Below are 26,552 nucleotides of genomic sequence, written 5' to 3'. Positions count from 1 at the left end.
AAACAAACACATTCCTTATTTTGCTGAGTTGTTTTTAATCCTGATCAGTGTCCAGCTTGGCCCACCGAGACACTGGAGCAGGGCCAGCAGCTGCACCTGCTCACGCTCGTGCCCGAGGAGCCGAACCAGTGCCCTGCTCAGAGAGCAGAAGGAAAACCCATTTCAGCTTTGGTAACTCCACATTACCACCTAGTTCCTAATCCACAAGGAGCTCAGGGCCTACAAGTCAACAGTTCCTGACTTTCGGCAGGAACACCCACAGAGCTCAGGGCTCTGGGCCAGCAGCAATGCGCTCTTCTCCCCCAGAAGCACAAGACGCCTGGACTCTCCGTGGACACGGGTGGACTCTCCACAGTGTCACCAGGCAGGCTGCAATTCCTCACTCCCCTAGCAGTGAGAAGGACCTCCACACGCACAAAAACCGAATCAAAAAGTGAGCTGGCAGGCACAGGAGAGACAGCACAAACGCTGGATACGGGAAGCATCATCCAGCTCAGTAACATGTTCAGAAACTCTAAAGAGACTGTACACAGAATTCCTCAAGGGAAGGTTAAAAGCGATCGAGTCATTCACTGAGCACTTAAGGATCTCCATAAAAATCTTGATTCCGAAGGAAATAACAATTAATAAAACATTCCATTTGTGAATATGTTCAGACGCCACACGCACACCGGTAAACCCAAGGCAAGTGCTGCTCTGCGAGCTGTGACTGAGAACTCAAGACTCGGGTACCCTCTTGTCAACTGTCACTAGAAGAACTGGATTTTTTTCAAATGCAGCTCAGGCCATGAAAACAAAATGGAGGTGTACAACACAGGAGGATGCAACCAGCATGGCAGAGTGGGAGCGATGGAAAAGAAAAGCCAAGAGGTTTAAGTCAAGGCTGAGGTTACCGGATCCAAAGAGAGCAAACGCTGAGTGGCATGGGCCAGGGCTGCGGCACAGCGGGTGAGGACAGGACTCCGCAGGCAGTGCCAACCTCTCCTGTTCCAGCAGGCACTCCGGAGCAGCGCAGTAGGGAGTCAGTCCTGTGTCGGGGACAGAGGCAGCCCACTGCCCAGACAGCCCGAGATCATACGTTTGCTGCTTTGATCATCAGGATTTTCTCGGGATGTTGATGAAGCAGGAAATATTCTCACTGTGATGTAGGCTACAAACAGACACCTATGGTCATAGCAGATTTTTTATTGCCACAGGCTCAGGACAATGGCAACCAAACAACAAAATAACCAGGGGTGAAACTTGCAGTCTCGTGAACCTCTGCACTGTCCTCCTCTCCGCTTAGCTCTACTCCCAACTCTTCCCTTTCTTCTCATAAGGAAAATCAAAATTGTTCTTTAGAGGGAACCCACAGATGATCTGACCCTGATAAAAAATGAACCAATAATGTAGACAAAGTACCACCACAGCTACTCTGTGGACCCAGCAAAATCCCTCAGCTCAGTATGATGCAATTCCCAGCGGGTTAACGAGCAGACAGGTAGGCAAAATTGACATATGAGGACCAGGCATTAGTTATTCTGGTTATTCCCACACATCAGGGCATTTTCCACAGGCCATGTGCTTTGCTGGAGCACTGGCCCTGGAGATACACTTCTCACGAAATACAGTTAAGATCTGGGCATATGTTGAGGGTAACATGCAGGATAAGCTGCTTTGGAGAGGTTAAGGGAATGAAGGGATGGTCTCACGGGGAACATGAGCAACCATCAAGACTTCTAATACTGCAGTAGTTGGTGCACCAACGCTACACACCCGCCCTGCCTTCAGCAGGAGGGAGGGCCTGGGTGGCTCAAGCATGTTATTGCTCCTTTTCCCACACAGACTGCACTACTTCCAAAGAGTTAACAGTCGCTGGCTCCCTGGTAACCGGAGCCCTACAAAGCCTGGCTGATTCCTTTCTGTCTTTACAGACAATTTAACTTCGGTGCTGCCTCCAGGACACAACTCTCCAAGCTTGCAGAGGCAGATCACTTGAGGTCGGGAAACCTGGGAGAAAGCTGAACACACTCATTGTCAATGGGTAATTTCACTGCTTTGTCATTAAAAGCTTATAAAGCTTTAATTGAAAAGCTAGACTGCATGCTTAGGATGCATGATTAATATTTCTTGAGCTGAATTAAGAGTTAATTTGGAAAGTAAAGAGGATGAAACTAGGATTTGGTGCCGATTCGGTTGAGGTTTGCACTTTTTTGTTGTTTGGTGTAGTGGGTTTTTTTTTTCCTTTTAAAGCAGCTGCTATAAAAACTTAATGACATTTAGGACAATTCTCTTGATTCATCTACAGATGTGACCGAGAAGCAAAGCTCCCACAGACAGATTAATTCAGAACAGGATGGAACATTTGGAAGGATTTTGGATAACCTGAGGCCTTATATAAGCCCTACTCTCTTACTACAACGGTAAATAAGGAATGTTTGTAAGCATTTCCTTATCTGCTTTGTTTATTGTAAACTGATAGCATACTGCTCTGGACTAGAACAATCAGAGTTCCTCTTTCCAAATTTGGGATTTGCAAATGTGGAGCGGTTTTCCTCATTCAGCATACTTACAGAACCACGTCATGCGTGTCTAGAGAAGCAAGATTAAGTCCCTCACCGCAGCACCCTGCCACTCCCCATCCCAACCACTGCCACTTGAGGGAAGAGTTGGCACCAGTTAAGGTGAGGAGAACCAGATAGTTCCCTTCTTGGCTAGAACACAACGCAGCACATGAGGCAGTCTTGAGGAGAAGATCAACTTAATTCTGTCAAGGTGGCATTTCATAGATTTCATAGATTTCTAGGTTGGAAAAGACCTTAGAGATCATCCAGCCCAACCGTCCCTAATCTCCCATTAAACCATATCCTTAAGTAGTTTATCCACCCTTTTCTTAAACACATCCAGGGATGGGGACTCAACCACCTCCCTGGGCAGCCTATTCCAGTGGCTGACAAACCTTTCAGAGAAGAAATTCTTTCTAACGTCCAACCTGAACCTCCCCTGACTAAGCTTATACCCATTTCCTCTTGTCCTATCACCCATCACTAATGTAAAGAGCCCTTCCCCCATCTCCCCACTATCCCTTCTCAAGTATTTGCAGACCTCACAAAGGTCTCCAGAAGTCAATCACTGTCTTCAGCCTGGGGTTTGACCTGTAGAAATTTTCCACAAGACTTCTACAAGCGACAGAAAGCACTTTCAACAAATGTGCTAGACCAGCCCTCAGGCGAGGTTACAGCCATCATGCTCCAGGGTGAGCTACACTAAACAAACTGGTAACAAAATCACGAAAAAAAGATCTGAAATCTCCAGTAAGCAGAATTAACCAGTTTGGATTCAGCTGTAGTCCTGTCAGTGTTAGTAATCTGAACTTTGCTGGAAATCTCTCTCAGCAGTGGACTCAGAACACTACCAACCTTTAACATATAGTAGGAAAGTGCTACTTAAAAACCCCTATCCAGTTCAATTATGATTCAAAGTCAGCAAACAAACAAAAAAAAGGAGTTGGAAACTGACTCTCACTATGATTATACTATTTTTCATAGTTTTCTAATAGGTGTGTTATAAATTGTATACAAACAAGCTGACATCATTAATAACTATAGTAGCTATTTTTGCTAAACAGCAAATACACATATGAAAAAAAATCCTTATTTACCAGAATAATAATTTCAGCCTTATTTAAGTAAAGCTGCTTCTGGTGGAAATAGATATTCAAATCAAAACTCCAAATGTCTCAACTATAAAAGTAATTTTTTTTCCCTACAAAACCAGTAGGAATAGTAGTACACACTGAACCTGTAAGGGAGATGTTATTAGATAACGAATGGAAAGGGATGACATTAAGGTGTCCACCAGAGCATTTACTGCATCTTAGATAAGATTTTGGAAGCCCTGCCCTGGAAGCTCAGAAACCAGAGACATGCAAAAGGACTATGTCCAACTGCTGTGGATGTGGTGTGTATTCCTCTGGGGTTTGGTTTAATTTTAAGTGTCCTGAAAAGCTCAACTGGTCTCTCTGGTTCAGTTCTTAGAGAAGTATAAACAGGTAGGTTACAGTTAGGTCTGCTCACAAAAAGAATGACGTGGATAGGCAACTCATACGAAACTTATCTCCAAAGACACTAGAAAGCCCCCAGAGAAGCTACACAGCCCAGCAAGCCACCCCAGATCTTGATTTTGTCCAGTAGAAGCAAAAATTCTGTATACGGGTCAGAGAGGAGTGCCACCTTGCGGGGAAAAAGTATCCATGTTCCCTGAACTTTTTTTTTTCCGCTGGAAACTAAATAAAACCACATAAAATCCCCAAGAAAATGAGTGGCTTGAGGTACAGCAGGAAATGCTGGCAGAACATGAACATTCCAGGAGAGCCAACTTTACCATGATAAAAAATTCCAAACACAACTCAGCTAGGAAGTTTCTCAGGTGAGAGCACTGACTTAATCTTGTAACATCACCTATCACAGAGAGAAACGAGGTTCAGTTGTTACTCTCCTTGCACCACCAGCATGGCAGCGACAATATGAGTACCAGGAACCCATCAAACGCCTTTGTGCTGAAAAACTAGTGTCTGAAAAACAAAAGGCAAGGAGTGATGAAGTGGCCTGTGTCCGGGGATCCCGAGAGATCTCCCTCTGGGAAAATAAGCAAGTTTCCCACCACAATAGATTTCCCCAGAGCTGGTAAGGCGCTCGTTGGATGATTTCTGTCTATAGTAGAGGAGCAGCTGTGTGCCAAGGGCCAAGCAGGCACAGGCTGTGCCCACAGACAGCTGCCGGGGTCAGGACAGCTTCACTCCCACCTGTGCCAATCCAGCTGCAGTTCCATCCGCTCCATGCCTCCATTCTCAGCCCCGCTATGCCTCGTCAGACCCTCACTGAAGTCAGACCTGACAGTGTTACCCTGCTGATCCTTCAGAGAAACAGATTAAACCAGGGGCAGCTGACGATGCCCAGATCTAGAACAGTGCATTAAAAAAAGAAAAGTAACAGAAAGCCCTCGGGCATTTATTGTAGAGTCATCTTCGTGAAACTGTCGAGATAGGTGGAGCCAAGAAAAACAGAGCCGAGTCCACAAATAGGACTGTACTTTTTATTAAGGACAAAATAAATAAAAAAGAAGAGGGGGGGAAAAAAGTCATGTGAATCAAATCAAATCACACAGATACTGCAGCCACTGCTCTCATCCCCTTCAAGGAATGCTTTGGCTAGAACAGCCTGCAGAAATTATCCTATTCCTTCCCCTGCCCTCCAGCATAACCTCTACTACCTGCAGAGAGCCAGCACCAAAGCACAAAACCCTTTAAGGTTTCAGTCTTAGCAGTTTAAATTGTTGTAAATTCAGCTATTTAGAGACCACTTCTTCGGACAGACTGATCTGAAGTTGTGGGAAGGGGAAAAAGAAAGGAGATCTAGTTGCTCCTCCACCATTTAAGTTCCTTCTCCTTCAGCCACAGAGCCTAAAACATAAAAAATTCCATTACTGTACCAAAGAAGTCACAAATGAACAAGAGTGGCTGTTTCGCTGCTGTGGTCTGTGATAAAAGCGTATAGGAGAATTATTTTGAAAGGAGAACTTCTTTCTAGGACTTCTCTAATTAAATTGCCCTTTCTTGCATCTCTATCATCCTAAACTGAACTGACCTCTCCTTCAGTGGAGCACGTCCCTCTATTTCTGCATTGTCATTCTCAAGGCAGACACCTGGGCTGCTGCAGAAGGAGATTCTCATCTCCAGCAGCACAAACTGGCTGCCTTGCTCCCCAAGGATTGCTCTTTTTCTCCTCTGGATTGTTAACAGACTCTAGTACCTCGATTATTCAATCAGCAGCAGCAAAGAAAATGTCAAAACCGGCAGAAAAGCCCAAGACAAAACATTGGAAGCAGAGAACAGCTCTTCTAAGGCTGAGACATGAAACTCTCAACACTACGCGTATTTCGAGCAAATTTAGTTTTGCTTTCTTCAACATGGGCAGATAACTAGTTAATTGAAATCCAGATCTGAACATCATGAGACAAGAGCCCTGGGAAGGCAGAGACGATTTCAGCCACGGGTCACAAATCCAAATATCAGCCTCATACTGAGAGAAGAAAGATTGTTAACTGAATGCCAGTGACAAACACAATCTGCAGGCACTTATTTCACCTCTTGCAAACAACTGAAAAGCAGATGGGCTTGTAACATGAATGTGAATCTGAGGGGAAAAAAAAAGCAGCTAGCTTCCAAGTAATCTTATACTTTTTTCTCCTTATAGACATTCCCAGACTATTTCAACATAAATGAAATCTAACCACGGAAAACAGGATCTGCAGAGCTTGAGAAGAAATAAATTATTTGGGAGGAAGGGTGGGAAAGGAAGAGGAAAAAAGTCCTTACCAACTGACTGGCCTTACTGTGCACTTTTCCAGGAGACGAAGAATTGCTTCTGATGCAGCAGCATTCAGCCCTGGCCAAGTCAGACGGAGCAAAAAGGGAGGAGAGGTATGAGGAGGGAAGGGAGGGGAGAGGAGGAAAGGGGAGGAGTGAGCATGTCAGTTAGCTGAGCCCTGACATTGCTTTTGGGAAAGAGAAGAACAAAGCTACTGCTAAATCAGGCTGGGAATCTGTTTGCAATGGTTCAAGATGACACGGGAATGAGATCTTGGTATGACCATTTGTGTTGAAAAAAAAAAGTCAGAAGGAGGAAATGTGTATCCCCACATGTGTCTATTTGGAGAGGAGACCCTAGAATGCCAAACATGCTTTTTGCTCCAAAAGAGAGATCATACTAAAACTTAAAGTCAAGCAGGGTAAATATAAGAGTTGCAGCCAAACCTGTCTGCAATTAGTGAGAGGGAGGCTGTCCACAAGAAAGCAAGATTTCAAGATTTCCAGGCACAATTTCAGTGCCTGGAGGGAGAATGGAAGGGGAACGCTCATTGATTCAACACACCATCTCATCCCAAGAAAGCAAGATTTCCTTGCTTTCCTGCAGCCCTCCAAACTTAAATTTACCTGCAAATCTAAGAGACTGTAAACTAGATGGAGGAGTCGTTTCACCTATACATTCACTGCCAGCTGCATCCAAACACAATACGCAGTGCACTGCGGACATTCCTACTTGGAAGACTTTCAGCCTAACGAAGTAGAACAGACCAAGAGGAAGGGGAACAGCACACACAACAGCCAGAATGACACTAGCAAAATACTGTACGCACTTGAATATAAACACACGCCAGCCATTCTCTCACCAACCAGCCAGCAACTACATCCCAGTCCCACCCTACCATGAACAGTTAGCTGAATTACAATTCCAGTGCCTGGAGGGAGAATGGAAGGGGAACACTCATTGATTCAACACATCATCTCGTCCCCCTGTCTCTGCAGGACTGGAATGAAAAAAAATCAAAAAGCAATGTCTCATCTCAGAGGCTCTACCTTTCATATTCCAAATTTCCTATTCCTCACAAGCCACGCAGATTTCTGGAAATCTACTGCATTGCCATCCAATTTATCAACATTTATTCCCTTGAGCTAGCAATTCTGCTTCCAATTAACTGTTGTCCACCATCCTCAATCTGGACCTAAAAGCCTCCTGAGCCCACGAAACAACCCGAAGTCTCGCACATGCAGAACCTTGGCAGCTCTTCCCGTCGTGCCGTCTGCACAGCGTGACGCAGGAAGCAGCCCCACTGGACGACACAGCTCTGTAAAATTCTGACTTCACAGACCCGCAGTGAGGTGTAGGAAGGGCTCAGCCAATCCCTTACCTTTGACTGGTTACTTCCCTCCTGGCAAAGGTTCACTTCAATCCGAAAATTGAGGAAGATGCCAAATCACGTGGTGCCAAGGGAAGAGACAGCACCAGCGACAATACAGTATTTTTCAGGTCTGCCCCTGAAAAGCTGACTCCTGTGAAGCTCTCCTTTGCTCCTGATCCATGAAAAACCAGTCAGGCTGTTCTGTGTCTTCTCAGTTTTAAGTAAACTCTTAGCAGCTGTAGGAAAAACCCATCTTCACGCTGCTCCAGAATAACACAAAACTTGAACCTCTTACTGTGGCAGTAACATAATTCACTGGAGCTTATGGCTCCAGCAAAGTATCACTGACAACTGGATCTAGCACACAGAGCCCCTGGGGCAGATGCTTATCTTAAAACATGCAGAACGCTTGGTGATGGCTAACAGCCTGCCAGGCGGCTCTTCCCTGGACAGATACTCTTCCACCCGCACCCCACACCTGGCACTGCCATCCCCAGAACCCCATCCCACAGACTGGGAACAAACAGGGAAGCACGCCACTCAGTAAAAATGAACATTTGCCTTACAGAAAAAAAAGCGCAATAAAACCGTATATTCCATATATTCTCTTCCTCCGTCTAAAGCCAGAAGTCCGGTGGGTCCCCGGCCCCATCCCCAGAGCCACTCACAAAGCGTTAGTGCAGCTGCACGAAGTGGGCTGGAAAGGATTTTCATCACCTTGCCTCTTTCCTCGCCTCTTCCGCTGTTGCAAAAATAGCTCTGGCTTGTTTGCTGCACCACTTATGTCGCTCCGATTTTATGCCTCGCTGGATGTGCACAGACAAGCTCGGAGCCCAGATCCGTGCGTACATGCACAGTCACACAAACACAGAGCACAGCCTCCTCCCTTGGAGGGAGGTTTTCCCTTGGAGCTGCTGGTTTCCAGAGGCTTCGCGCTGTATTAAGTATGTTTCTAGCAAGCTCCCAACAGGGGCTAGAGAACAGATCACAGCCTTTCCTGAGGTTCAAAACAAAAAGGAAAATAACCCTAACATCCATCTGTCCTAGAGCTGCAAGTAAGGACCCTCCCTGTGATGAAAAGCCTTTGAAACACGAGTGCATTTATCAAACGGCCCAAGGTCATTTGGCTGCATGCTGTTAGTGTTTCTGTCCATTAAAGACAAACAATCCCTCCCAAAGGCTTTGAAAACCATTATCCACCATTGCAGGGAAGGGGAAGGATATAGGACAGTGCAGACATGCAGAAATTCTGGAACAAACTATTCTTAGAAAAAAAACTTCAGGTAAAGTCCTGAAATACGAGAAGCTGTCTGAATGAGATTTTTGCTACTAGCACCTTTTTAATCACTGGGGTTTCCTGAACAGCTTTTTCTTTTTAGAATAAATCATCTTGCTGGAGCCACTTCACTAATCCCAGATTAATTCCATTCAAATCTGGCATCCTTCCCAAACCCCGTAATCTAAAGCTCAGCCTCCTTTAGCACAGTTCTGCCTTCGAGACCCAGCTCATTGGCTGTCAGCTGCCTCTGTGATGTATTTTTAAATGAAACTTCCTCAGCATGTCATGACTCAGGAACATTGGTTACCATGAATGGAAGATTTCCACAAGGAAACGCAGCACAAAGACATCTTGATTGCTTAGTCTGTCCATGTTCCTGTACAGCTATAAAATCCAATATGCATTAGCTATTTTATCGCTTATTATAAAAATCAATTAGTACCTACTGATGTTTCTGTATGAAATGCTCCCCAATTACTTATCTCCTAAAAAACCCTCTGAAATTTAAGAGGGAAAAAACCCATTTACCATTTGCAGCAGTCACCAGAGTATGAAGATAACGTCAAAAAGATGAGCCTTTCAGGCAGGGTATCTCTCATTAGGGGTGTTTGCTTCTAAATGCAATTCTGTATGTATATTAACAGGAAAGAACATACAAACAAAAGCTCACCCTACAGCAACAGATGAGCATCTTAACACCCAGTGTGTGAAAACTCAGGTGACATCTTGAGGACTTCTTCAATTTCAGTGGAATCCAACAAACCAGACTTGTAAAGAACTGGAGCAGACTGCCCAGGGAAACTGGCATCCAAGCACAAAGGTCTCGAATGCCAACATCAGAAATGGGTAAAAGTCAGCTCTGCCTTGGGGCAGAGAGGTGAAATAGATGGCCCAAGATCCCTTTCCAACTATATCGTCCTGACCTCCTGCCTTTTTTTTTTCCCCACTTTTTCTGGGGCATTCCTTCTCTCATCTGCTTACTTCTAGCAACCCTTCTTAGCCTCTGCTCCTGTTAAAACTAGTATCACACTTAAGAGATAAGCTTTAAGCAAAGTATGAAAATTAAACATTGTCTTCTTACCCAGCCTCCTTGTTGAATGATATAGTCTGCAGAATAGTCTTCTAGATATGTCACACCGAAGTTCACGAGCGCGCTCAGTGGTTCCTGGCCTCGTCTGGTTAACTCCATCAAAAACTGCTGCAGCAGAACCAGGGGTACCAAGACCTTCAAAAAACCAAGAATTGTGAATAAATACAGAAAGCATTGTCAATGCTACTGTGTAGGGAAAACAGAAGATTTCATGTGGTCCACAGAACAGGTCTGAATCTACAAGTCCAAGGATATCAGGGAGTATACACTTGATTTTTGTGAAGACATAATGCAGAAACACAAAACAATTCAGTAAGAAAGAAACAATTTGAGAAGGAAAACACCACAGCCTAACATGGGAGCTTCATGGAACAGAACTGCAGTAGTTTCCTAAGCCCCGTTTTTTTCCAACACAAAGTTCAAGTAAAGAAGCAGAACAGGTCCAGAACTTGCTACCCCAGAAGTGGAAGATGCAACGTTATGAACAGTTTGGAGGGATATGCATCCAAATTGTGTTTAAACAGCAAACTCAGACATTCTTGAATGGACACACTGCACTAGACAGCCTCTTTAGGCGTCCATGCTTGGCTTTCACACAGGACAGAAACAACTCCTCCCAGCAGCATAACATTACAGACATACCTAAAATGACAAACACAAACCCCTCTCCATGTGAAACTTCCCTCCTCTGCCAAATTTAACATGTACAGAATTCCCTGCCTCATTTCCTACTCCCATTCCTCCTTCCAAACCTTTTGTCTTCGACTGAATGCTCAGCCTTAACCCAAACGTGAATTGCTCTGGAAGATGAAAGGCTCTGTGAACCCACCTCCTCCTCCACATTACACAGTTCTAGACACTTCCTTCTGAAACTGTGTTTTTGTTCGCCTCAACAACATGCAGTTGAACTTTTAAACTCTATAAATTTATTCTCCTAGAGCACGCAAGTGCCCCTCTAGGCGAAGTTTATACACAGCACTTCACCAAGTTCAGGAAACTGGTATGAACTGCAGTCCTTAGCATCTGAAAAAATGCTATTATGATACAAGAGAAAAATATTTGTAAGTTTTACCTTGTTTGTGACCACTGCATTGCACATCTGTTCATTGTGCAAATAAGATTGATGTTTCCCAGCTGTACAAGGTAGATACAGGCTAACACTACTGCTCAGACTGAACTCCAGATGCCTCCTTCCTTTCCCAGCCTCCTCTTCCTCCTTCAGCTTGATATTCTTTTCTGTAAATACTCTCCATTACCATTCCCTGAAATCACACTTTAGGCTGCAAAGTCAGAGGAAGATGAATAGGAAAAGTAGGCTGGGTTCGAGATTTGTACTAAATCCATGGTGTAGTCACACTGAGATGGACTACTAAAAACTGATGGGGCCTTAAAAATGCCTGTAATCTGATAAATTTAAGATGTTCCAGTTGATTAACAACTGAGAAAGTCCAATACTACGGCAGACGGGTTATAGTACTCTTCTTCTGGGATGAAGAGTTAACACTGCAGTCACTTAACTAGGAACAAGATAGTGCTTGAGTTTTAAAAGCTTGGAGGTTTTTTGAGTTTCTTGTAATTAATCTCAACTCAGAGGCAGAAGAGGTGCAAGCTCACAGTGCACAAACATAAGGAGCAGGTCAAGGTGAGGCAAGTGTCAGAAGAAACTTCAATCTTTTTGAATCAAAGGCAAAAAAGCATGCTGTCAAGACTGGGCATCTTTCAGAGGCTTTGGGCACACCCACATAACTCCACAACAGCAAGAACATTGAGATCTCAAAATATTTGACATTTACTTGAAGCTGAAGGCAAGAGAAACAAAGGCAAAAAAAAAAGCTGCTTAGGAAATGAAGGGAGCTCAAACGCCAGCATCCTGATGATCCCTGTTATCCTTTTATCTGATGCACAACAGTGGGATTATATATTTTTGAGTATGTAGAGAACACTCAATTTTAAGCAAAAAGCATCAAAACTCAGCAGGAGTATTTCAATTTTCTATTACAGAAATAGAATTTGCCCTAACTTTGAGGTAGTTTTGGTTTATTTTAGAGCCTTATTTCAAATAAAAGGTGAAGACTCCTCCTTTTCTTTACAGGATCCAACATCATGCCTATTATTTTCACATCACAATTTCTTAGGAATACATGGAATAATATCTTCTACTGATTTTTTTCCTTACTGAGAACCAGCACTTCCAATGTCTGTGGGTAAACTCTGCTTCTGTGGGATGTTAACAGAAGGACTGATGTTCCTATGTGTTAGTTTACCCTCCAGTATTTCTTCATTCAGATCGATATTCACGTTTTAGTGCCTGAAAACATTCCTTTACCTCCCACGTGCTAGTCAGTTAACCAAATCCCTTCAGCAGTTCAAACACACCACTGCACTCTGGAAAAGATCCACGTTTTTAAATGGAAAAAAATAACAGCTATATTTAGAAGTGTTTTCTTTCTGCTCATGCTTGTGTAATGAATAGGTTCTTTGAAAACTGGTACGACTAAAATGACACCTTCCCAACTGTAAACCAGGCAGATCAAGCCTTTGTCTACATTCAGCCCCCAACCAGCCAACCAGTTAGGTCATCCAGTATCTCCCAGAAGTACATGCTTACCTGTATGCCATGTTTCTCACACACATAACATCAAGGAAGACTGGCAAAGACTACTTTGGGTCTGCCTTGTGCCACAGAGATACTGGGCCTTTCAGTGATCAGTGTGGCTCCCTGAGTGCATCACATCCACGAGCCTTGACTACACAGAATTCTGCCTGTGGGAAGGTATTTCCACTTTTGGAACCCTCTGACATCTGCCACAGCTACTGTCTGTCTTCAATTTCTCCTCCATCCAAGAAACCGTAGGATATGCAACAACCATGAGCACCTAACAGGGAGCGATTCATTATTCTGTTCTGCTAGCTCAGCTAGTCGTATGTTTTCTTATTATTTAGTCATAAAAGGGACTAACTTCAGTTCTCTCAGAGTCAAATTTAAATTGATGTATATTTAAACATCCATCCTTCAGATTTTCACAAACTGGAGGCCAGCACAGCCTCATTTCACTGCCGTGTGCCTGCTAATTAAAACTAACACTGTATCTATTTATAGCTACTTTTTAAAAGTATTTTTCTAACAGCTTCTTCTTTAGAGTGAAAATTAAGCAAGGTTGAGGTTGGAGGAAAGAGATCTAGATCTCTTCTGTTACAAAATATGATTCTGATCAAGATGATAGAGGAATTTAAAAGGAAATGAAACCAACACAAATGTATTCCACCTCCTCAAAAGAAGTATTATTAAAGGAACTGCTAGGCATTCCTGAAGCATCAAGCTACCCCGAAAACAACACAAGCAGATGCTGTATTATTCTACAAAATTTCCACTCTGGTTTGCTTGTGGACTGTAGGTTTTGTAGCAACAAACGTTACGAGTAAGCAGAGATCATAACAAAGACATCTTCTGGATGATATTCTCCGTCACAAGCTGATGGGGACCAAAATCCCCCAGCCACAAATGTAGGAGCAAGGAAGGCTGAACCCTAAACCCCCAAATGTGGCTGATCCATCTACCCAGGACTGTATCTTCAAGCGGTGTGTGCCGATGGCACACGGAGACACAGCAGGGCACCGACAAGCTCCATCCACCTCCTCTCTTGCCAGCTGAGCCACGACAACTGCTTTTACGCTTGTTTTTAGTTTTCACCAACTGAGAAGGAAAACATGCTACCTTAAGCCACCTTCTTAATAATCAGATTTCATGGTGGTTTAAACCAAAATGCTATGAATCACGAGATGATAACCTGAAAGCACACACGCACCAATTCTAATTGCTGGAGCCATGGGCAGTAACTTGTCAAGCAATGTTTAATAACCTGCTTGCAAAGTGCCCGCACACCCTTGGTTAGATGATCAGTTTCTGAAATAAGCAGGAAAATCTAGTTAAGGAAAAGTATTTCGGGGACAAAAAAAATAACGTAAAGAGGGGAAAAAGTATTTCTTGTTCTATTTTAAATTTAAGACTAAATTTCAACACTCAATTTGTGATTAAATTTGCAAATAGTTATATCATTCTTTAATCCTTTTTCTGATGCCTGCTGAACCCATTAGGGAATGATTAAGATGATGAATTTGAATGATTAATGAAAGATGAATCTGGGAACAGTACTTCTACTCATTCTACATTAAAACTATTATCAGATAGTTCATTGACAGATTTGCATTTTGCTTTAAAAAGAATCTTTGGTTCACTTACAGATTTGCATATTGTTTTAAAAAGAAGCTTCCTATCATTTGAGATAACGACTCCTGGAACCAGGTAGGCACGTTTTCTGAGCAATTTAAGTATTATGAAGATACTATCAATTTTTATTTTCAGCATGTTTAGCATTTTTTTTTACATATCTTTTGAACCTGAGATGGGAGCAAAGAAACAGCATAGAAATATTAGGAAAACATCTGTCTCTGATTTCACTACAAAACTGCTTAAGGAAATAAATCTCTCTTGGGAATTTAAAAATGTTTCATGATTATTTAAAAAAAAAATTATGTCAAGCAACAACTCTAACTTTTCATTTTACTGTAATAAAGGAAGATTGACCTAATGCTTCCATTAGATAACTTCTGGCTACATCATCTAAAAACTACATATTACGTCCACATCTACCATTCTGAGAGTGAAAGTTATTTCATACTAAATACAAGCAGGTTCTTTCCATTCTTGGTCCTCTGTGAAGCATAACTGTACTTAGTAAAAATACTATGGACATCAAATAGATGTGAGAGATATCAAAGGAAAGGCTTTTATTTGGTACCTTGTTCCATCCACTGGCATGAACAGCTGTCTCTTGTGTGCGCTCCCGATATTCTTGATATGTCACTGGCCTGCAGAAGTTAAATCAACACTGAAAGTTATAAAAGGAAACAAAAGAACAAGAATAAAATAAAATTCTCAGTTTCAAAAGAACAAAATCTTTTCATATGTATTAGAGCAAATAATTTTCGAAGAGCAAATAATTTTCAAGAGCTAATAAGTCTCGCCTTTCAGGACATAAAACACCAGCACCAGACAGGGTCAGGAAGGCGTCGCCTTCTCCTAGTTACACAATTTCATATAATTAATTGGTTAAGTGAATTTCACAATAATTTGATACCCTACAACTTCAAGGACATTAGATAAGCAGGTTCTCTGATACACTACCGAAGTTTCTAAGCTCTCGCATATAATTTTTTATAATCTAAGACTCTGAAGATAAAAAATTCCACTAAGAAACTCACATGTGAGATAGAGGTCAAGGCAGAGTCAAATTCTTACAAACAATACGGACTACGAACCAACACAGACTGCTTGACCACATTAACATCATGTCAGAGCTGACGCCTTCATTGGCAAGAAACAGCACTTTTGATCACAAAAACCTCTTTGCATTTCAGTAGATACCTCTCTTATAGATTTATCACATCTCTGCTTCTCCGAATGGGGATGATGGTATTGCTGTCTTCCATACTCTTTCCTTCAAGATCATACAGTATCTTAGAGCCAGTAGCAATAAAGACCTTCTGCCAAGTGGCACCAGAAGATGTACTGCTTCCAAAGCAGTTGTCTGAGGCAGATCATGACAAAAAGCCAAGTTCAGACTTTGGTTTAAGGGAAATACTGGTAACTGGTACTGGACAGAAGACTGCTTATCTAACTCCAAGAACCTGTCACGATCTACAGCCTGCAATACCACAACATACTTGTTTATATGCATATATAATATAAGCAAAATAAGAAAGTATTGCATCAAGTAGCACTAGTGTAGCAAACATGGGTAAAAGAACAGAGTTAAAGCATATTGGGGAAAATGGAATTTGAATTTGCCACTTTAAGTGCATTCTCTTGACTTCCTCGGTACATTAGTTTCTTTAAAACACAAATCCAAATGAATCAGTGGGATGAGAAGAGCAACAACAGCTGCAGGAAGGATATTATCAAGAGATTAAACAGTAGCTCTCATTTGCCTTATAAAAACGCATGTGTGTCGACACATTTTCACAGGCATTTCAGACTCTGTATGTATATGTATAAATAAAAAAATACTTAGAATGCAAATATTTTCCCAGAGAAAACACAAGAAGCTTAGAACATCAGGCTACTAACAAGTGAGAACCACTTAATTTTCAAAGACCTCATCTCAGGAACTTTTCAAAAACAATCAACCTAGAGCGCCCCAGTTATGACCCCTCAATGTCCGAGTCAGCCAACTACCCAAAACCTTTAACACATTTAAACTGGAAATGCTGTTATTTCAATTTACCATTTTAGACACGCAAAAAGGACGGGTTGCAAGGCTTACTGCTAATTTTCCAACTTGTTGCCAACCTGGATTTTTAGTGTGTAGTGAGGTATTTATCAAAGCCTCAGCTCTCCAGAAGATACCAAGTACAAGTTTTTAAGGCCACGTGGGACAAATGCCTGGCTTGTAAAGGCAGATAAGCTTCTGCCATTCCCAGGGAACACGCTAGCATATCTTTTGCTGTGTAAGGAGAAATCTGTACCCCACATACTCTTTTCTGTGGATAAATAATTGTTAGTTTACACAATACTGAACTTATTTTTTGACCCCATAGAAATGGCAGACAGACACAGACAGTATATATATCAGTTTCTGAAAGTTAAATGTTGAGTTGACAGAGTGTACTTCTCTCTTGGATGACTCATGGAAAAAGAGACAGAAATCTTCCTTTCTCTGGTCAGATGTTAGAAATCCAGGTCAGAGTCACAGAATCATAGGATGGTTTGGGTTAGAAGGGACCTTTAAACATGATGGGCAGGGACATCTTAGAATCATAGAATGGTTTGGGTTGGAAGAGACCTCAAAGATCATCTAGTTCCAACCCTCCTGCCATGGGCAGGGAAATCCTCCACTACACCAAGTTGCCCAAAGCCCCATCCAACCTAGCCTTGAACACCTCTAGGGATGGGGCATCCACAACTTCTCTGGGCAAATCTCGGCAATCTTTCACTACATCAGGTTGCCAAAAGCCCCATCCTACCTGACTTTGAACAGTCAGTTTTAGATTACATCGGTCATATAAAGTTGACCATTAGTTGATGACTAGGGAGCTAGTTAAAGAACAGATGAGCTAGTTAAGGAATCACAGAATGGCTAAGGTTGAAAGACACTGCTGGAGAACATCCTATCTAACCTCCCTGCTCAAACAAGGTCTCCTACAGCAGGCTGCCCAGGACCATGCCCAGATGACTTTTGATTATCTCCACGGATAGAGACTCCACAACCTCTCTGGGCAACCTGTGCCACTACTCAGTCCCTTAACAATAAAAACGAATTTCCTGATGTAAAGAAGTAAAATTTGTAATCGTCCAGAAGTCTGCCATAAAGGCCATTACCTTCGTGAGGGCATGAGATGCCTCTCCAATGCCTGTATGGAAGGCCTAAGCCCCATGCATCAGAAGTTCACATGAGGTGCTGGTGTCTAGGCTTCCCAGACCTTGTTGTTCGAACAGTTCATGAGCAGCTACGCAAACTCTGGAAGAGCAGTAGTGTAGAGATCCTCAGCTTCTTTTGAGCCGTGTTATTTACACCAATCCACAAAACGCAGACTCGGATAGCTATGTGCTAATGCTGCCTTCACAACCGCATTCATCTAACTGTCCCTGAAGCAGCACGTTCCAACTCCAGCTCTCTACAAATACATTTTGGAAGTCACTCGGAACAGCCAGAAGTCGTTCGTGTGGATCCCTTAAAATTAGGCTGGTAATTAGTAATAGAAAAAAAATCAAGCAATCACAACAATTTTACCAATTTGCAAAAGACTTTCATCAAGATACTAGCACGCCAAGAAAAACAGGCTATTTAAACAATAAGCTTAAACTGGCAAGACACCTGTTAAGGCACCAAGGTTGGCCCAGGGGCCCACGTTTGCTGCAGATGTGTACCTGAATGGTGGTCATAAAGCATGTAACTATCATCCTTCCAGAGAATCTCTCCCTCTCATCTCGAGCCAGACTACAAACAAACCTTCACCTCCACTCTTAACTACAAGGTAAAATAAATTTATCTGGCTAGAGCCCCAGCATTCATGAAATTAGCCATGGCAATGGGCAGCTGCTAGTTTCACCAGCAGCTCACGCTACCTGACAATCTCAGAGGTTCAACAACAAAAGCTTAGAAAAATTCGAGAACTTGCATTACTGCTAAGAGCAAATACCACAAAGAAGTGCTCACACATTACAACACAAAACACAGAAACAGCCAAACAAAGAAACATTGGAAAAGAAGAAATGCAATCCAAAATTCAGTCCCATCTTCAGTGTTTCGGCCGCAAACACAATGCAAAAGGAAACATCTTGCCTTTGAAAAAGCCAACAGAAACTCACTTGCTGAGCAAGCTCTGCAGAGCTTTGTGCAGATGTTCTTTCAATTCCTGGGACACTTTCTCCCCCAGATGAGCCAGGCAGTCTTCTATCGAGCTCTCCGGATTGGCAGGACTGAACACTGGGGAAGTGTGGCAGTCAAATCCTGTAGTGGTAAATGCTGAGAGAAAAAAGCACACAATGATTCTATGATTCTAAGTTTAAGTTTAAAATAAAATAAAATAGATTCATGTAACAACATCAACAGTCTCACATTTCATATGCCATCAGTTAACATGGTTTACATGAGGGATGAAGAAATAACTCCATAGTCGAAACATGCTATGGTCCAAACATGTTCTGGAGGTGGTACTTACAAGCCATAGATGACTGAGTTGCATTCCCCTCCAGCTCTTATTTCACAACTGCATCCTAACCAGCCAATCAGCTGAACGTGCAACTATCCTCAATTTTAAGCTGATGCCAACCTTGATGGAGCAGCAAGAGACTTCTCCATTGTAAAATTTGCCCACACTGGGACATATCTGCAGCAGTTCTAGAGTATCACTTTTTAAAACAACATTTCGTTCATATAACCTTTTCCTTCTTAGTTTAAAACTTCTAAGAAAGTTCTATATGGATGAACGTAAACAGATCTCGAGCTTTTCTACTTCAGATGTCCTGTTTGCACCACACATGCAAAGCAAAGTTTCCAAATCATTCCTTGGTGGGAGTCCTATGAAAGCCCCATCTACAGATCAAAGCATGTCACAAAAAATAAACCTGGTAGAAGTGAGAAATCTGATGGTTTAAGTCCATGCTCCTCAAACGGTAGCTGCTGAGGGATGATTTCACCTCTGTCGTCAACTGGAGGGCTGCTTACATGTCAGTATTTATAGTAGCCCATTAAATGTCACTCAATTGTTTGCTTTGGCTGGACTCCACCACTCCAAATGGCAACGTTTAACCATTTTACTTCCTGTGACCATGTGTAGAAAGCTTGTGGGGGGAGGAAGGTAAAGAGATTCAATGTGCCCAAAAATCACCTTGACTAGAGTAACCACCATTATAGTGCATAGAGATTATGGATTGAAATGGGAAAATCTGAAGAGCACCTTCCAAGATTTCTTCATCAAGATGTTTTAGCTCCTCCTCGATTTCTAATTTAATCTTCTCCAAAGCCTCTTTCTCCAATGCATGTTGTGCTATAAGCTGTTGTTGAGTCCCTAAGAGAAATCAGAGAAATTATTCAAAGGTAGTATTCCAAACAAGGTTGACAATGGAAGATGTTATTGAAATATTAACTATTAAGGAATTCAAGGTGAGAGTTCTATTTCAGACAGTAAAATAAAAAGTATGATCTCTTAAGGGCACTGACTATAAAAGTTTTATTACCAGAAACTCAAACTTCCAGGCCTATTCAAGACAGAAAAGATACTTAAAATATGAATACATTAAAAAAAAAAAGAACTGTAAAGCCACAAACAGAATAAATTTAAGATGTTTGTTTTTAAAGCTTTTAAGACCAAATCAAGCCAAGGCACATAAGCAAGCAGTCATTAAAACTAACACACCAGTGATCAATCTACACCAAAACAAAGCAGACATAGGCAGAAGCTTGATTTTTAGTAGCAAAATATAAAATTGATACTGATGCCTGCAAAACCTACAAAAATACTTAGAGCAACTATATAATGACATCAAAAAGTCCAGAAATCTATTAACTGTATATCATTTTGCTCTTCATGAGGAGCCCAGAGGCCACAAAGAAATAGTTTAAGACTGGGTTCACCAGTAACAACAGAGGCAAAGGACCACACAATTGTCAGTCAACTGTCAATTTTCATCTCCTAATCAAGTCATTTAGGAACTCTGCATACCCCCAGAAGTACAAATGCCGTGGTTTGGGATCACCAATACATATTCCACATGCTGACTCCAGATATTTGGTAAGCGGAAGTTGTTTCAGCTGTATCATTCAGGCTTTCACAGACTTTCAATCATCTTAATTATTACATTGTAGCAAAATAGAGACATGAAACTGTTTCCAAATAAGCCAAGGTATTTAGAACATTGAAATCTTTAAGAAACTGCCTGCTGAATGTCAACCTTTCCAGTATAAGGCCATATGGCAAGGTCGCTACTCAAGTACCTGTTTTATGGGATAGGTACTAATGGAAAAACTAGATGCCTGGGACAGAGTTTCAGCTCAAAACTCTTGCTGTTTAGCTGCTTTTTCCTTGAGTTTGCTCAACTTTATTTCTTCCATCAGCTTTCAAGCATGTCTTCAAATCTCATTCTTAAAGCACACTCAAACACTGTTCCGTTAGCTGCTGTCTTATTTTCACCAAACATCACTGAACCGACAGCCTACCACTGAAATTTTCTTCTTCCTTTCTTTCAATTCCTTAAAATGTCCTACTTAGAGATAAAATGGATCTCTTATAGCCACAGGAATGTTAAAGGGAAATTTCGTATCAACTTACTCCTGAAGTGAATAAATAAACAAATGCAAGTGGCCACAAAACTTCCCTCTGCTAAATAATCCCACTTGTAGCCATTTCCTTCCCTAAGTTTTGGGTCAATCATCAGTCTTCATTAGCCCTGCACTCTGCTACTGTCGACGGTATCAGTGACTGGGTTACTCAAAACATTTTCTTAGCTCTCTTACTTCTGAATATTCCTTACAAATTCTTTTTGGGACCTCCTGTTCTCTCGTGCCCGTGATTTAACCATGACCTCCTGGCCGACCTGATAACATTGCCCATGTCCACTGTTTCTTACTTGTGCACCCAAATACTGATGACTCTCCAACTTGTCTCACCCTTGCAGGACCTACACCAACTGCCTACAGGTCTCCCTGGGCATCTAGACATCGTTCCGCTCTACCAACATGCTCCACTCAGTTGAAAATAAAAAGGGAATGGATTTGTATCTGTGATGTTGGTGTCATCTGACTGCATTTCTTCCTCATCGCTTATACTTCACGTCCAAATCTCCAGGTAAGTCCTGCCACACCCAGTGCAGCTTTCTGGCATGTCTTTCTTCATTCCTGTTTTGAAGACACTAAATCATAATTTGGTGGTCTGATGAACAACAGCCTGTTTTCTTCGGTTCACCTCTCCTGAAATCTGCTTGAACTCACTTTAAGTGTTGCATTGCCTTCCCCTTTCCTCCACAATGCACACATAGCTTCACTGGTCTTCCTGTCAGAGTGTGTGAAAACCATAAAAGCAATGATACTGGTTAACACACACAGATGTTTAGTAAAGTACACTGTGCATTTTCTGTATTTAAAAAAACCACTAGACAATAAGCTTGCAAGGTCTCCTACATTTGAAAAATAAGTTAAAAATCCACTGAATGTGGCTCAACACATACCTGTAAGACAAAAATCTTACTAAACTTATGTACAAGTCAGTGTAAAATGTTCACCTTTATTTATGTGAACAGTTTAAAGGAACAACAGCCAGTTTAATTCCATTTTACTTAACCACACACTTAGATCATCATGGCTGTGTTCAGAATAACTTTACTTAGCTTCTAAAATCCCTTCTCAAACGGTCTCTCTTCAGCACTCTGAAAAATAAATTCCAGAGAGGAGCAAACGGTCCCTCCTTCTGGTTAATGAGCAGACACTGACTAATGCCTTGTCAGTCCCGTTAAGGTCTCCTCTCGTGAACGACCAAACCACTGCTTCACACTCAAGTGCAACAAGTATATGCAAGTACCAACTCTTCTTTGAACCTGTGCTTCACCCTCTATATGGAAGGGTTGAGGCTGTTGAGAAGAGCACCCGTTCTCATGGGACTAATGTGATGATGATCACACATGACAAGCTGTCATACTCGATAATAAGTCACCCAGAAAATGGAAGGAAGAGAAATTCCATTGCTGCCAGCGTACAAAAGAGCTGTTTAGATAATCAGTGCTGCAGTCAATGGTTTCCATCTCGTAACACCCACCACTTTGCAGCAGCTGCTGATTCCAACAGCACCTGACTATTCGGTCGTGCCAAAACATCTCAAAAAACTGCCCCTCCCAGACCAGAGGCTTTGCACTGTTTATTCCCCTAATTATCGATGGACTTTCTGCATCTCCTGTATGTTGACCTCTGTCAACAGAAATTGCACTCAATGTTGGAGAACAGCGTATTCCAACAGCGCAGGTCCAAAGCGAGCCTTGTTCTCCTGGACACAACCTCCAGGTCAGTTTGCAATTAGGTAGAATAAAACAGTAAGAATAGCTTCTAGTAGACAAGAACATAATTTTTATTCTTTAATAATGTAAATGGTGGCATCAGAAAGGGTCTTTGTAAGAAGATTCATAAACACTGAACGCTTTCCTAGGCTGAAAAAATGGGTTAGCCTACTGTGGGCTTTTGGCAAGCTGACTCTGAAAGGCCTCTTCCCAACACAAAGACACAACAAACCTCTGTTACACAGTCTTACACAGAGGTCAGTGCATTCTACTTTGCTTTATGGAATAAATATTCCCTTTTACACAAGCGTGTTCTGGTTAAGATTCTGTTTTTCAGTTATTTGGAGGATAAGCTGCAAAGTAGGGGAAAACATATTCTAGAAGTCCATCAAGCACTATGTCACCGACAATCAGACACTGTTACGACTACTAAATAAATGTCTTTCTTCAGTAAAACGCCACCAATAAGGCCATTCCAGAAGTTCAGTAACAAGACTAACCCGTTGCCCAGGTTTGATCCCAGGAGGAGGGATGAAAAGTCATTCATCAGAGCTAGAGAGCCTGCACATCTGATTGTACAGTGTTTGTGTCAAACCATGGCTAACAGAGACAACAGCAACTACAAAGAGACACTGAAATGGTGTTAGGCATTTTTAGTTCAAGTGAATGCAGGGTGAATGAAAAAAAGCTATTGATGCCACAGCTTGCTTTTTTTTCTTTCATGCTTGTAATTTTGTCTCGTGTTTTCAAGTTCTCCTAGGTCTCTTCAAATTCTGTATAGTCAACATTGACCTAAAAGTTTACTTTCAGCATGATTTTAGTATTTAACATCTCAGACTTTTTTAAAAAATAAGTAAGCATCTAAAATTTCTGGAAGCACTGAAAGCGACAAAAAGATACAAAAACCTCTTTACAAACGTCATCATGTTTCCTTTAATGAAAAGCATATCCATTACCCCAGCAAACTCCAGAGCAGTCTGCCATACATAGATGTGGCCCTTGATTTGAGAAATGTTTAAAAGCAGCTGTTCATAAACTATAAGAAGGCTCAGCTTAAAAGAAACTAAAAAACCAAAATATTAAGAACCAAAAAGAGACAAGACACTGCCAACTAGCAGTCAATTTTTTTTGTGGGCAGAGAGGAGGCTTAATTAAGTGGAAATTCACATTCCTGGAGGGACTACCTCTTACTTCTTCCACTCACACCCCAAAAACTCCCTTTTCTTGCCTCAGTTCAGGAAATAGCTCCTTCATTACTACAAACTGGATTGGTCTGACCTACAACATGTACTTTTTCGGCCCGTGACTTTTCAGCCAAAGTAGGTATGTTTCGCCCTAAGAGGAAAGTTTCTCAAGAATGAGTTATTCATCTAAGCTAAAACCACCTCAAAAAACTCCTTCATCTCCTACCATCCAACAGTAGGCACTATGAAGGGGAATGGAATTACCAGGGAAATGGAATACAAAGAAATACGAGATGTTCTGCAACAGCCAGTCCATGTGTCACCTGAGGACAGAAAATCTAGCAACAACAGGTATCCAACTCATACAACCATCAAAACAATATAAAAGAGGTACTACTGTTAGATTTGGGAAGGCCACTAAGGAGTCTTGGGCTCACCCATAATCATAGAATCACAAAATGGTTTGGGTTGGAAGGCACCTCAAAGATCATCTAGTTCCAACCCCCCTGCCATGGGCAGGGACACCCTCCACTACACCAGGTTGCTCAAAGCCTCATCCAACCTGGCCTGGAACACTTCCAGGGATGGGGCAGCCACAACTTCTCTGGGCAACCTGTGCCAGTGCCTCACCACCCTCTGAGTGAAAAATTTCATCCTTAGATCTGATCTCAATCTCCCCTCTTTCTTATATCCATTGCCCCTTGTCCTGTCACTACACACCCTTGGAAAAAGCCCCTCTCCAGCTTTCCTGTAGCCCCTTTAAATACTGGAAGGCTGCTATAAGATCACCCCAGAGCCTTCTCTTCTCCAGGCTGAACAGCCCCAACTCTCTCAGCCTGTCCTCAGTGCATGAAACCTGACCATCTCTGCCCACCTGTACATGTATTTCCTGAAGACGTAACACAGTTCACTTTTAACTGAAGGGAATGAACAAATAAACGTAAAACCCTGTTCTCCCAGTAACCCAGTTCAACACTGCTCAGCTGTAAGGCCAGTGTGTGGGAAACCACGAAAACGCCTTGATCACTGACTGAATACAGCGCTTCACACAGTAATTCCACAACAGGTAATAAATGGTTAATAGAACATTGTGCACAATAACTGGATTAAAGTACTGTAGATAGCACACACTTCAGGGAAACCGTTAAAACCTTGTTCACCCCTTGAGTAATCTATTCCACCAGGCAGTATTGGCATTGATTATAAATCTTCCAGATGCTCTGAGAGCTAAGGGATTATTTAAGATTTCTCATTCTGTCAACACAGAAAAAAACTTTCCTTCAGAACCTTCGTTATAGCCACAGGCTCATGGGATGGGGTCAAACCATAAGGAAGTACATTAAAAAAACAAAAATACATTAAAAGTTACTCCTTGATGAAACGCAAAGAAGCATCTATAATACAAATATGTTCAATCATAAAGACAAAATACTGTGACTCACTTCAAAAGTAAGCAGTACTAACAACTGCAGCAGACCAGAAGCTTCTAAAATGGGCGTGAACTTCAGGGGGAAAAACGCAGAAGTGTTTTCCAATAGTCAGTATTTGTTTTCTGTGTATGAACCAGTAGTTATAGATACTACAGGAGCTCTGGAAAAATACTAAAGCATCTCTCCACAATCTAACGGACAGGTAACTGGGAGCTTCCACGTGTTTTCACTAATTGTACTCGTCTGTTGCCTCAAACCACATGAACTTACACAGATGATATCCTACTGTGTCTGGTTTATCAGATTTATCCGAGCAATTCTGATTATTCACCTACCTGGAAACCTACCAAAAAGTAACATAATTTAGTGCTAATGGACTTTGTTTTAACTAAACTGAAGTGAGTGCTATGCAGAATGACTATTCTGCCAAAACTGTAAGAGGAATTCTCTCTCACACTATTGCCCAGTTAAGTTTGCTGGATTTTTGTCTGAAGACACTAAAATCCACTACAGAATACTATAGAGCTGTAATGTTAAAAGATTGTTTTGTCCAATAAAACTGTCTTTTCTTCAGGAGCCTGGGATACTGCAGATGGTCCTCTCTTCAGGCCCTGCACTGAAGAAAAGCTACCTAAATAAAAATTGCCAAGTAGTAATCAGATGTTGACTTAGATCAGCCTTCTTGGCTTGAAGCCAGAAGTGTTTTTCACTCTTGTAATTGAAGCCATCTTTCTTGCAACAAAATCAAGACCAACCAAGAGATCCAAAAGGAAATACAGCGAGGTAATTCTCTATGTAACTTGCCTGAGTTTTCTCTTCACTAAATAAAATCCCTCGGAAAACTATCGCTCTGGTAAAGGACATTATGTCTGCAAAAAATGAGAAGTTTTAAGAGCAAATCTTGATACGTGTTAGATTTCAAGTTATCTGAGTTTTTGGAACAAAAAGACATACATCAGAAAAAGAACTCTAGTACGAAATGCAGGAAAGCAGAGGTTTATGGGAGACGACTGTAGGAGGAAAGGAATGGACAAAAGTATTTGCTTTCTCTTATTAGTTCTAGCAGAGATAAAATAGTACCGCTCCTCTTGGGAAAGATCACTTTTTTGGTTGGTTTTTGGACCCATCAGATACACTCTCTGGATTAACTGGGGTGTTGAAACTTCACTGAAATCTGTGAGGCTGCTGTAGAAGGAGACTCAAGGGGGGTACAGAAATACTAACTCCACCAAGCGTGCCTTGTTTCCCCAAGCCTTGTATACACACAATGGAAAGAGGGAAGATCCTCCAGCGGGTGACACAAGGT

The 26,552-nt window shown here is 41.9% G+C and overlaps 1 protein-coding gene across 3 annotated transcripts in view; it reads right to left on the bottom strand.

The window, feature by feature from the left end:
• Window positions 1–26,552, bottom strand: part of BCL2L13 (BCL2 like 13) — a 41,223-nt gene that overhangs the window by 5,497 nt on the left and 9,174 nt on the right. For all 3 annotated transcript variants that reach the window (XR_015222099.1, XR_015222100.1, XM_086609660.1), the window contains exons 3-6: window positions 19,548–19,658; window positions 18,457–18,613; window positions 14,888–14,957; window positions 10,080–10,223 (exon numbers count right to left, since the gene is read on the bottom strand). Coding sequence is in view for 1 of the 3 variants with exons in the window: in XM_086609660.1 (XP_086465786.1) it covers window positions 10,080–10,223; window positions 14,888–14,957; window positions 18,457–18,613; window positions 19,548–19,658 (482 nt within the window). In the remaining 2 variants the exon portion in view is untranslated. The remainder of the gene's footprint in view (window positions 1–10,079; window positions 10,224–14,887; window positions 14,958–18,456; window positions 18,614–19,547; window positions 19,659–26,552) is intronic.

This window comes from Tauraco erythrolophus, chromosome 4 (genome assembly GCF_009769465.1).
Source record: "Tauraco erythrolophus isolate bTauEry1 chromosome 4, bTauEry1.pri, whole genome shotgun sequence".
Classification (NCBI taxonomy): domain Eukaryota; kingdom Metazoa; phylum Chordata; class Aves; order Musophagiformes; family Musophagidae; genus Tauraco; species Tauraco erythrolophus.
This window is presented reverse-complemented; position numbering and strand designations above follow the sequence as displayed.